Source organism: Tiliqua scincoides, chromosome 6, assembly GCF_035046505.1.
Source record: "Tiliqua scincoides isolate rTilSci1 chromosome 6, rTilSci1.hap2, whole genome shotgun sequence".
Lineage (NCBI taxonomy): Eukaryota > Metazoa > Chordata > Lepidosauria > Squamata > Scincidae > Tiliqua > Tiliqua scincoides.
In genome coordinates this window covers 49,853,447-49,867,208 of record NC_089826.1, presented here as the reverse complement: position 1 = coordinate 49,867,208, position 13,762 = coordinate 49,853,447, and the positions used below count along the sequence as shown (strand labels likewise).

At 42.1% G+C, this 13,762-nt stretch overlaps 1 protein-coding gene across 2 annotated transcripts in view; it reads left to right on the top strand.

The window, feature by feature from the left end:
- Nucleotides 1-13,762, top strand: part of MARCHF1 (membrane associated ring-CH-type finger 1) — a 167,785-nt gene that overhangs the window by 122,305 nt on the left and 31,718 nt on the right. For both annotated transcript variants that reach the window (XM_066631975.1, XM_066631974.1), the window contains one exon: nt 12,318-12,498. In XM_066631975.1, coding sequence (XP_066488072.1) covers nt 12,318-12,498 — 181 coding nt within the window. The remainder of the gene's footprint in view (nt 1-12,317; nt 12,499-13,762) is intronic.

The following is a 13,762-nucleotide window of genomic DNA, read 5'->3' as shown; positions in this document are numbered from 1 at the left end:
CAATTCTTTTCTGCAGTAGGTGAAGGATACAAGTGTAAATATTTTTTTGGCCCTTTAGTTCAGTCTGCAGAAATTTGCCTGCTCATCGCCAGAGTGGGATGGGATTGCCTGTGGGATGGGATCACCTATGGGATGACTGAAATGGCATAAATTAACCCCTGATTCCTTCTCCAAGTACCTACTATGCCTCTTCACAAGATTGCTGCACAGAAAATTGGCCTCCTATTTTTGCATACTAGTGCACAAGCTGAATTCTGTAGGACAAAGATATATTTCTTGTAATCATTCCTATGTGTTTTACCTCAGGAGGTGAAATACTGCAAAAATTTGCTACATGCTAATTTGTATTGCCAGTAAGTTATCTTACTTGTTAAACTATCAAAGAACAAATAAGAGACAGAAAGATTTATGGCCAAATAATACTGATTCAGCTAAAACAAGCTTAACTGTAGTGAAAGCTAGCATTCTTGCATTAAAAGCCAATTTGTAATCTTCCTTCCTGATAGTCATCGTTTCCTTTGAAAAGAAGAAAAATTGCAATAAAATATTTATGGAGAAAAGCGAGGGGGACATGTACTACATAGCCTCATTTGAACACCAGACATAAGGTATTCACTTTTGCATAACAGGCCTGATAGAGTGCATGCTTTTTTTTTATTTTTTTAATACCATAAAGTATCAAGAGGTCAGGGAAGAACATTTAACAATGGATTCTGGTAATGGTGCCATCATTTTCTTCTATAGCATAGCATGCTTCTGTTGCCTTTGATGCTATTGATGTTATTCTGATGCTGCCTTCTTTCAGTGAAACGGATCAATTATCTGCAGTCTTCACGGATCCATGTATTGTAGTAGTATTAACTATATCTATTAACTGCCCCCCTAAGCAATCATAGTTCACACTGCTAAGTGGGGAATTGCCCCACACTTATTTATGACTTACTTTTGATCAATGATGGTCATGTTGTGACTGTTAGTATTACTATGAGAAGGACAGGATAAAGGAGCCAGGCTCCAGCGCAGGACAGCAGATTATCTGAGCATCCTACTTGTGCCTAGAGGCTATAGAGATATATAAAATAAGGAATCTAGGATTCAGCTTGCTCATATGGTTTCAGCTAAGAACCCAAAGTGTATCTGGGCTGTTGTTGGGAAATCAGAGATGATAGTTTATAAATGCTGTCCTGCTGAATGGAGTGCATGTTCCTAGTGTTGGTGGTCTGGAGAATACTGAGAATTTTCTTACTGTGTTTCCCACTTAAGTTTGGCTCTGCCTGAATTGTAGAATTGGTTTGATATCCTGCACGCTTGGGGCATAACTAGATGTGAAACTAGAGATGGATGAATGTATTGCAGAATCATCAGTTTGTTTTCAGTAATTGGATTTGGATTGGTGCCATGGATTGGGGGAAGAGGTTATGTGCAATGAACCCAAACCAACTTATTCCCCCCCCCCCCGTCACACACACACATGCTCGGTCATGGCTGTTATTTGCCACATGGGGAAACAAACCTGTGTATTTTCCCCTCCATGGCTAATAGCAACTGGGAAGGGGACTAAAATTTGATTTGGGGTCATGGTGCAGGAGGGAAAGGGTTTAGTTTCCTCCCCGCCCTAATCCCTGTGCCATGGCTCCAATCTAAATCACCCCCTGCTACTTTTAGCAAAAAGAAAAAAAAGAGGCTGGGGGATGATAGGGTCATTCACCTCCAACATTACCATTACTTTGGCCTTTATTATTCTAAGGACCAGATCAAAGGGCTATGACTTCCATCTTTGCCTTCGTAAATTTATTACCATTTGATAGATTCTTGAATATAGGAGTAGAACCATTTCTTTTGTGAGAGGGATGTCTGTTTGCTAACAAAGTAACAACAAGAGTGAACCAGTCAAAGTTTTTATTGAATGGTGTCAGTGATAGAGCAGCATCTGAAAGAGAAACACACATGTGGGGTTGCCAACCATCTCTTCTCAGCAGAGCTGTTGTGCCAATTCAAGTAATCCAACAACCAGCCAAGTAACAGTTGCCTGAGAGGTCTGGCTGCACCATTTGGTTTACTGTCTGCTATGGAGTTTGCAAAGCCACAGGGGTTTCTCCTATTGCATCGCTTTAAGAATAAACAGCAGATTTGAGCAGGGATATGAAAAGCAAGTAGAGGTTACAGTAGTTTCCTTGTCCAAAACACCAGTTTCCTCCCAAAATGATGCATCACTAAACAAGTCCCTCTCACTCACGTAGACTACCAACATGACTTATTGTTATAGCAATAATAGCTATAATAGCTTATTGCTTTTAATCTCTTATAAGATACTTGCTGTGTTTCTTACAACTGTCATCTTGAATCCCTGGAGATGCAACTCGGTGTGTTAGGGAGAAGGAAATTAGTAGACCTTCAGATTCCTATCCTACTTTTCAATAAGTTAGACCACAGCAGATCTTCTTTAGCACAATACTGTCCCATGCTTGATCCCTTGCTCACTGTTTTCCTGCCCCTAAGAACCTTTCCTGTACGCTTTCAGTAATACACTACAGGCACAGCACAGGAGATGGGTGTGTTATAATTTTAAATGTACAGGTTGTGTCTCTTTATCCACTAGGGTTCTGTTCCAGAACCCCTAGTAGATTAAAAAAAATTTGTGGATAAAAAAGTGGAAAAATAGATTTAAGAGATTAGATTTGCCCCTCCATTGCTCCTAATAAGGTCATGTCTCGACATTCACAGGGGTTTGATTCTGGTTGTACAAATCGACACCTGGAGTATTGTGTCCAGTTCTGGTCGCCACATCTCAAAAAAGACATAGTGGAAATGGAAAAGGTGCAAAAGAGAGCGACTAAGATGATTACTGTGCCGAGACACCTTCCTTATGAGGAAAGGCTATGGCGTTTGGGCCTCTTCAGCCTAGAAAAGAGACTCCTGAGGGGAGACATGATTTACAAAATTATGCATGGGAAGGATAAAGTGGATAGAGAGATGCTCTTTACACTCTCACATAACACCAGAACCAGGGGATATCCACTAAAATTGAGTGTTGGGAGGGTTAGGACAGACAAAAGAAAATATTTCTTTACTCAGCATGTGGTCAGTCTGTGGAACTTCTTGCCGCAGGATGTGGTGATGGCATCTGGCCTGGATGCCTTTAAAAGGGGATTGGACAAGTTTCTGGAGGAAAAACCCATTGTGGGTTTACAAGCCATGATGTGTATGTGCAACCTCCTGATTTTAGAAATGGGCTATGTCAGAATGTCAATGCAAGGGAGGGCACCAGGATGAGGTCTCTTGTTATCTGGTGTGCTCCCTGGGGCATTTGGTGGGCCGCTGTGGGATACAGGAAGCTGGACTAGATGGGCCTATGGCCTGATCCAGTGGGGCTGTTCTTATGTTCTTATGTTCATAAAATGAGTTAAATAAAAGCAATTTTTAAAAAATTGAAAAGTGTGTCCCTTTACAATTATGGTTTAAAAACAGCTTTTCTTACTGTTGTAGAGAGGCAGTCTGTAATTAGAAATGCAAGGGACCTCTTATCTTTGCCTGGCTCAACTGATGAATAGAATGATCGCTTGCATGACTATCTCTCTACAACAGTAAGAAAAGCAGTTTTTTAAACTGATTTTATAGGGATGAATTTTTTCCCTCTCTCCAGAGATATGTACATTTCTTCTCATTTGCAGTGGCCATTCATGTTGAGTCAAATTCGTGTATTAAAAAATCAGTGTATAACAAGGTTGGACCAGTATATAGTTCCTGCCCAAGAGGACATTTATTTGTTCAGCCTGATGTACAGAAACAGTCTGAAATGTAGGAAGCTGTCTTAGATCAGGTCATCTTGCTCAGTACTTTCTGCATTGATTAGCAGTGGCTCACTAGCTGTGGCTCATTTTGGAACAAGATCTTTTCCAGTCCTACCTGAAGATGCCAGGGATTGAACCTGGGCTCTTCTGCATGCAGAGGAGGTGATCTTCCACTGAGCCATGGGCCTTTCCCTATAGAACAGCCTGGTTCTGTAACTCAAGCTGCTTGTTTTTTTTAATAATGGTGGTAAATGAAGCCATGAAGGCACAAAGCATCAGTTCAAGCTTTCACCACAGTATCCCCCCCTCCCAAAGCTGGGCCATGCATATACAGTATATACATTAATTTTCTCTGTCCTTAGACAAGCCCCATCATTTGCAACAATTGTTTTTATGGGCAAATAAATTACAAACAGAGCAAAAATAACAGAAGACAAGAGCTCTTACTATGTTCTAAAGTTGTTTCCATAATCATTTCCTCTGGACATTATTTCTGTTGCCACACTGTTTAGTATTCTCATTACATGTTTTTAATTTATAATTCAGGCAGTGTTTTGTGTTAAGTGTTTCTACTGAAGAATCATTGTGTTCAAAACGGCTCTGTCATTTTATTTGCCTGTCCCAGTGGAGTTTTAGGTTGATATTTTAGCTTTTAAAATAATTTAAAGCAATTCTGACAGTGGTTGAAAAGGACTCCTGGGTACCCAATTTGTTTGTCTAAATTCTAAATGGCTTAAGCACGGAAATCTGTAAAATAAATTATATGTAACTGGAATTAAAATGAACAAAGCCAATATTTTCCCATTGGGAAATGTCTTGAATTTAGAAAGGAAATGATGTTACTCTCTTCATGTAATATTTTGCACTAAGATGAAAGTTTTATCTAAAGAGGCAAGGGGTGCAACTTAGAAATTACCATTTGAGCACTGGCAGAATCATAAGCACTCACAAAAGTTAATTAGCTGCTAGGGATATTTCTGCTTTACAAGGGGCTGTTGTTTTACTTGTTTCATTCAAGGCTGCTTCATACATTACAGATTCCCTGCTTGAAAAGTGATTATACATAAGAAACAGAGCAAAACCTATGTACAGATTGATGTATGTTAAGATCTTACATGGGTTTCATGTTATTTCCTTCTGTTTCTGTGCTGTTTCAAGCACTTTCCTCATAGGAACTCAATAAAGAATTAATTTGCCTTTTAAAAGTGAGGGCCCAATCCTGTCCAGATTTCCAGCAACAATGCAGCTGTACTAGTGAAGTGTGCACTGCATCCTGCTGGGGGGGGGGGGAACCTATCATAGAGGCCTCCTCAAGGTAAAGACGCATTTGCTCTCTTACTTCAGGGTGCATTGCAGCTACATCAGTGCTGAAAAATTGGATAGGATTGGGCCCTGAGTCAGTGGGAGAAGTCCTGTGTTCTGTCATATTTGTGTGAGCTGTTCATAGAAGATGAGATTCTGTTTATGAAGAACATAAGAAAAGGTCTACTGGATCAGGCAAAGGCCCGTCTCGTCCAGCTTTCTGTATCTCACAGTGGCCCACCAGATACCTCAGGGAACACACAGGACAATAAGAGAGCTGCATCCTGTTGCCACTCCCTTGCACCTGGCATTTGGAGGTACCTACTTCTAAAACCAGAAGGTTGCATGTACTCATCACGGTTTGTAACCTGTGATGAACTTTTCTTCTAGAAATCTGTCTAGTCCACTTTTAAAGGCATCTAGGCCAGATGCTATCACCACATCCTATGGCAAAGAGTTCCACACGCTGGGTAAAGAAATATTTTCTTTTGTCTGTTCTAACTCTTCCAACATTCAATTTTAGTGGATGTATCCTGGTTCTGGTGTTGTGTGAGAGGGAAAGGAACATCCTTCTATTCACTCTATCCATCCCCTGCATAATTTTGTATGTCTCAGTCACTCCCCGTGCAGGCACCTTTTTTCTAGACCAGGGATCTCTAAACTTTTTGGCCAAAGGGCCGCATCAAATAGCATGTGCAGTGTCGAGGGCCAGAAAAAAAATTAAATAATAAAATTTAAATAAATACATTTGAGATGGAACTTAGATGAATGAATAAATGAATGGGCTGAAATGCCCAGGATGTCTCCAAGCACCAACACAGCCCAAGAAATAAAGCACACACTTAAATGGCCCCCATTTCCCCACCCCAGAAGCACAACTCCAGTTGTGTTTGGTCAACTGGGCCAGAGGCTCTCAGGTGATTAAAGTCTGGCCGCAGGTCAGATAGAGGCTAGCCGCGGGCCGCATCTGGCCCCCCGGGCCAGGGTTTGGAGACCCCTGTTCTAGACTAAAGTTCCCCAAATGCTGTAGCCTTTCCTCATAAGGGAGGTGCCCCAGCCCAGTAATCATGGTCACTCTTTTCTGTACCTTTTCTAGTTCTGCTATGTCCTTTTTGAGATGCGGCAACCAGAACTTGTCACAATACTCCAGGTGTGGCCTTACCATAGATTTATACAATGGCATTATAATAGTGGCTGTTTTATTCTCAATCAGTTTTTTAATTTCTCCAGACATAGAATTGACCTTCTTCACTGCCCCAGCACACTGGGTCAACACTTTCATTGAGCTGTCCACCAGCACCCCAAGATCTCTCCTGATCTGTCACTGACAACTTGGAACCCATTAGTCTATATGTGTTGATTTTTTTACCCCAATGTGCATTACTTTACGGTTACTTACATTAAAATGTACCCACCATTTTGCTGCCCATTCTCCCAGTTTGGAGAGATCCTTCAGGAGCCCTTCACAATCCCTTCTGGTCTTCACCACTAGGAAAGGTTTAGTGTCGTCTGCAAACTTGGCCACCTTGCTGCTTATCTTCAACTCTAGGTAATTTATGAACAAGTTAGAAAGCACTGGTCCCAGGACAGATCCTTGGGGCACACCGCTTTTCACCTCTCTCCATTGAAAATTATCCATTGACACCCACTCTCTGTTTCCTGGTCCTCAACCACTTCTTAATCCATAAGAGGACCTGCTCTCTTATTTCTTGACTGTGGAGTTTTCTCAGCAGCCTTCGGTGAGGGACTGTGTCAAACACCTTTTGAAAATTCAGATATATAATATCAACAGGCTTGCCTGCATCCACATGCACGTTGAACTTTTTAAAGAATTCTAAAAGGTTAATGCGGCAAGACTTACCCTTACAAAATGGTAAATTTTGATTCTCCCTCAGTAAGGCTTAATTTTCTATGTGTTTTAAGATTTTATCTTTGGTGAGGCCTTCCACCATCTTACCTGGAACAGAAGTCAGTTGACCTGTAGTTTCCCAGGTCCCCTCTCTTTCCTTTTTAAAAGATTGGTGTGATATTTGCTGTCTTCCAATCCTCTGGCACTGTGGCAGTTTTAAGGGATAAGTTGCATTTACTAAGTTGAGTATTATAGTTAAGAGATCAGCAACTTCATTCTTCAGTTCCTTAATTACTATTGGGTGGATGCCATCTGGGCCTGGTGACTTACTGATCTTTCATTTGTCAATTGGGTCTGAAAGTCTTTTCTTTTAACCTCTATCTGATTTAGGGCACATTCCTAACCCACTTTCCTACTCTGACAGAAGGGCAATGCAGCTCCGAGCTAAGAGAACAAACATTGCTTTACTTTGTGGAGGCCTCCGTGAGTGCCTCTCAACTGCAGGATACAGCATATGTCCCATTGGCATTACTGTGCTAGAAAGTTGGTTAGGATTTGGGCCTTTGTTTCTTAGGGCCCAATCGTATCCAACTTCCAGCATTGATGCAGCCATGCCAACGAGGTGTGTACTGCATACTGTGATGAGGGGGGGCAGTCATGGAGGTCTCCTCAAGGTAAAGGAACATTTCTTCCTTGGGGGTGCATTACTCCTGCATCAGCACCGGAAAGTTGGATAGGATTGGGTCCTTAGTCAGGAGGGGCCGTTTGGGCAGCAGTATCTGCCTGAAGTCTTCCTCCATGAAGACAGGTGCAAAGAACTAATTTAATTTCTCTGCCATCTTCAAATCCTCTTTTATTTCCCCTTTACCTCCCTCACCATCCAGAGGGCCAACTGCTTCTCTGGCAGGTTTCTTGCTTCTTCCCCTTAATATTTTCTCTTAATGTTTCCCTTAATGTAATATGTCTTGCTGTCTTGTATTTTCCCTGAAGCATTTGGTGGGCCACTGTGAGATGTCCAGGAAACTGGACTAAATGGGCCTTTGGCCTGATCCAGTGGGGCTCTTCTTATGTTCTTATCCCTTCTTTGACATAGATGACCACCCCACCATATGCCCCTCCCTGTCTCTCCTATAGAGTTTATAACCTGGGATTGCAGCATTCCACTGGTTCTCCGCATTCCACCAGGTTTCTGTTATGCCCACTATATCAGTGTTTTCCCTAATCACCAAACATTCCAGTTTTCCCATCTTTACTCAGAGACTTTGAGCATTTGCATAAAAACACTTGTGTACAGGGTCTCCCAAGAAGGGTTGCTTGTTTGCTCCTTTATCACTGCAGCTTTTCATTCTACTGGCCTGGCTTGTCATGCCCTGTTATGCTTCCACTCCCAATTCCTACTCTGTCATTACCTTGCTGTTCTCTAACCTCTCCATCCTCATTCCATAGGGATGAGGAGTTTCGTACCAGACACCACTCGGCTCTTGTTGACTTTCCCCCAGTGTTCAATTTAAAAGCTGCTCTGCCACCATTTTTTAATGTTATGCACCAGCAGTCCAGTCCCTCTTGTACAGGCCTAGCTTGACCCAAAACATTCCCCTAGATTAGACATGACGTGTGCGAACTTTGCACCACACAGGCAGGTCACTATGCAGTCCTCACATCAGTCATAGATACCCCCTCTCTATGTTCCTGACCATAGAATCACCCACTACAAGAAGCCTCTGACCCCTGACCCCTTCTGCCAAGGAGTATCCTTAGTGCAACTGGATATGGCCTGTCCCCTGAAGAAGAAGTCCCTCCTGGGGATTGTTTCCCTCTTTTCCAGAATGACATCCTCCAGCCCCAAGACCACCTAGGCAGCTGAGGAGCTGCCCACCTGAAGGTGGGACAATGCCCTCACATTCCTGGCAGTCTCACCACGGTCCCTCTCTGCCAGCCTCTGCTTCTCTAGGTCTGCAACCAAGGCTTCAATGGAGCAAATTCATTCCATGAGTCCCTGGTGCTCCTTGCACGGAGGGCACGCCCATGACTTATGCCCCAGAGGCACATAGTCATATATGTGGCACTCTGTGCAAAACGCTGGATAGCCCACATCCTACTGCTGGCTGTTTGACTACATAGCTGTGTTTGTTTTGGTATGAAACAAAAGTTTCGTAGTTTGCCACCTCTCTTTCTCAAGGGAAATGAAGGGCAGTGTTTGAGGCCCTGGTTTCCTCACCCTGCTGCTCAACTCACACAGATGCTTAACTCGCTTACCTTGGCACTTTGTCCTAATGAGATACTGAGTTCCACGAGGCCACTTGCCTCCTCTTCAGTAATTTTGTTTATCCAGATGGTGAGTGGATATTGGTTTATTTTGTACAAGTTATGTGTGAACTCATTCATTTTTATCTCTTTTCCCCCTTTATTATCACTTTTCACTAGCTGATCTATAACTCTGAATGAAGGTAATATTGAATCATGTCCATGGTCACTTGTGCACTGCTCTTGTAGATTCCAGTTATGTGTTTGTATTTATATGTGAATCACTGTATTATTCCTTTTTTCACTTTTACTTAAACCTTTTTTTAAGAACCTAGATCAGTTTTTTCTCAAGCATTCAGTAGCTGGGGTAGTTTTTAAAAAATAAAACTGGAGGCAAACTTTATACTTACACCTGAAGAAATTTATTTTTCAAATGAGGAAGAGGAAGAATAACCTGCTGTTTAAGGGTCCTCTCCCATTACTGCATCAGTCTCTTTCCTGAGGCTATCTTCTGCACTATCAATTCCTCACTACATTGTGATATAATCTTGTTTCGGGGGCATTGTGGAAGAATTAAAATAGCAGTGTACTGCTGCTCCCTGATTAATACGCCCATGAGGGTAGCCCCACCTATGGTGACAGCACTAGTATGGTTAATACTGAGAGGAGGTTTCCTTCCCTCCCACTCGGGTGAACCTGAGTGGGTCTCTTAACGTAGAGTGACTCAACAGAGGGCACTTTCCCCATAACTCCCTTAAATCTGTGACTGGTCCTGTCTAGTAGCCTTGTATGAGTAGCAATTCACACAAAAGCCTTGTTTTATTTATGTCTCATGGCGTGCTAATGCACCCCAGCACACCATTTAGAATGTACTGGCTTAGATAGGCAAAATGAACATTGCTTACACAAAGAATGTAAATTTAGAAGCAAATGAAATCAGACAGATCTTTGTAGTTGTAGTCATTCTTTCATTCAGAGGTGTTGGATCATTGTTTCAGAGAGGGCCCAGTTACTCATCAGTTCCAATACATCCTGCAGCCAAAGACTTCCTGGCAAGTGCTTCTACAGTCATTTTCTACAAAACCTCAAAAGAGAGAAGTTCCCAACTACATAGACCAGTGGTTCTCAGACTGGTGGGTTGTGACCTACCAGCCCAAGAACTACCGCAGACACTCGCCTATAAGTCGACCCCACAGATAAGTCGAGGGCAGGTTTTGAGCCAACAATCATGGAATTTTCTATGAACCTTGGATAAGTTGAGGGTTAAACTTAGAGGAGTGTCTGACTATAGTTTTGTCTGATTTTACCCCAGGCCAGATCCTGAAAAATAACCTACCACTAATTGTTACCTAAAAACTGTAGCCTCTAATTTATTAAAAACATAGTAAAAGATCATAAGATACATTTTTATTCTTTTTAAATTCTGTTCTTCAGCACCTTTTTGTAAACACTATCAGAGTAAGTGCACTGTAAACAACATACCAGTAAATCAGTGGTTCCCAACCTGGTATTCATGTATTCCCAGGGACACTCAACAGGACCTTTAGAGGTACTTGGAAAAAGAATGGAATAATGGTAGAAAAAGGCAGGTCATGTTCCAGAATGCCTTGCAAGGACCAGCAAGGCAGGAAGGGAGGTAGCTAGTTGACTTTGAAAGCCCCACAACTAGATGAATACATGGTCTGGGTTTTCATAGAGAGGAGATGAGGGCTTGTATTATTACAAACATTTTGCTAATATGAAGGGTACAATTTATGGAAATGGGCTGCCAAGGGATATGCAAGTGAAAAAGGTTGGCAACCACTGCAGGAGAACCTTGAATCAAATCCAACTTTAAGGTGTCTGGTGTGTTAAGCCAGAAGCTCTACATACAACCCATAACTGAGAGTGTGCAATTCAATTCACAGCAGAGAGATGCAGCTGCATATATTTGCAATCCTTTTTACTCAGAAGTAGACCCACTGCTTTCCATGGGTGTTATTCTTAAGTAATGCTGCATTGAATTGTAGCCTGGGAATTGTTGCTTCAAATGGAAAGGGGATCCCATCCTGGTGTTGAAAAAAAAAGACCTCTGCCAAATGCAAAACCTTTGCAAAAGGGAATCGGGTTGCAGCAGCAAAAGGGAGCGGAGGGGAATAAAAGGTTAACTTTGGCTGAAACGTCCCAGGAAAGTAACTATAGCAACTAACCAGCTACCTGCCTAAGCTTAGCGGAGAAAGAAACTGTTCAGAGTTGAAAGGCTCTGCCCTCTGATTGACCCGGAGATAAGGCGAAGTGAGAACTGGAGCTTGATTACTTGGCAAATTTTTCACATACTATACCTGAGTAACTTCAGTACTGCCCCTTTTCCCTTAAGAGGACTGGTGGGGGGAAGGCAGTGGTACAATCTTCAGGATCGCTCTGCTGTCAGGGACTGAGGGGCTTTTTCATCAACTTACCCTCCTTGCACTGGCCTCCTGGAAGAGCGGGAACCCCTGTGGAGCCCTCTGCAGGGCTCCCCGCATCTCAAAATGGTGGGCCACTGTGAGATACTGGAAGCTGGACTGGATGGGCCTTTGGCCTGGTCCAGCGGAGCTGTTCTTCTGTTCTTATAAAAATTGGCATGACGCATGAAGACTGAGAGAGTGTATCCTGAATCTGCGGTCAGTAAGGCACCAGTCTGTTCTTTTGTACTGAATTCAGAACAGTGGGCAAATCCAGCCTTTAAGTACTATTTATTTTGGTGGGAGTTAGTGTAACTGTTTCCCATTCTAATCAATGGGACAAAGCTGCTTAACTTGAATGAATCATGTCCAGTATTTATACACCTCACATAGCATTCACATACTTGAACTCAAAGGGGTTACTTCTAGAATATGACAATATTTAGTGTGTGGTAAGGCAAAAGTTTGATACCTTTTACTATACGCTGTTGTGGGAAAACTCATTGTTTATTCTGTTCCATCTCTGGGAAATGTTGAAGATGGAACACACTTTAGCTTAAGTGACAAACTGTAAAAAGGAGTACATTTCTGGGGTCTAATCTGAAGGGTTACGCACATTTGACTGCTTTGAATGTCAGTTTTTAACCTGAAAGGCAATGCAAATCAGGTTTACCGTGGCTCACTTGCTGTTGCTGTCTTGCTTGTCAGGATCTGTCACTGTGAGGGAGATGACGAAAGCCCTCTCATCACACCATGTCGCTGCACAGGGACGCTCCGTTTTGTTCATCAGGCCTGCCTACATCAGTGGATTAAGAGCTCAGACACACGCTGCTGTGAACTCTGCAAATACGACTTTATAATGGAAACCAAGCTCAAACCCCTTCGGAAGGTATGTTGCTAGGAGTTATATCTACAAACCAAAGACATACATAACTGAAGTCCCTTGTAAAATTCTAATCAAGGCCATTCTGCTTTCTCTTACGTTGAATACCTGCAGCTCAGATTCTGTTGATTTGTTTACATCTATTTGACCTTCTGTGTTCAATCCAGCACTTCAGTTCAGTGAAATTATCCCTTCTATTTATTTTAATTTACTCACTTTGGCATGTTGTTATGACACATCATTGGCAGTCAAATGCATGTACAATGTTTAAATATGAAACATTAGGCCACAGTACATGCAGTTGTGCCATTCTTTGTTGCCTGGATATGACTGATAATCTTTATTATAACCTAATAAGGTATGTACTGGAGAAAGATTGTAGGCCAAACTTTGGGTGCATAGTTGAATCAATATATAAGCCAGCCTCTTGCCATCCTATCAACTCCTTATTTTTTATTCCTTGACTCAGATTCCACTGGCCAAACGTGGTTGATTGTTTCCTTCCTTCTGACAATAGCTCCTCATCCCTCGCATGTATGAGGTTTCTACAGACCCATTGTGTCCTTGATGACTCTTCCACCCATCATTCCCTTCAGTTCCTTTTTTTCAGTTTGCTCTCTTTGTTCACCGTCATATTTCAGCTGTTATTTCTGCCAGTTTTCTTGTCAGTTTGCTCCAGCTTTTGTGGCCTTGCCAAGCTTTGTTGTAATATCCCACAATATTATCACTGTTGTTGTTATTACTATAAATATTAATATACTGCTTTGCAACAGAGAACTTCAGAAAGCTATTTACATAGCAAAAGGAATAAGGCAATGGTTCTCTGTCCCAAAGGGGCTCACAATCTAAACACAATGAGACACCAGCCACAATCCCTAGTGTGGCCACTGTGCTGGGATTGAATGTGTAAACAAGGTGCAGCTGCTCTAAAGCCCTGCTAATTCAGCTAAGAGGCACCTTTTATGGAGTGACTCTCTTATATTTGGCAGGGGGCAAGCAACTACACTTATACTATAATCCGGAAAGCTTCTAACATTTGTTATTTTAATTTTATACATATTACCCTGCTAATTAATTGCATACTTGCTGTCATTTGTTCTTAGGACATCCCTCAGATGTTTGTCAAAGCCTTTAGCATTCAGAAACCATATGTAACTTTCTGTTCCATGAGGATTTGCAAATCAGAGGTATCTCAGCTGTTTTGGAATTCAGTCTTCCCAAATTTATTCCCAAAGTCGCAAGTTTGCAAATGGCAGCTTCGTTATGGTCC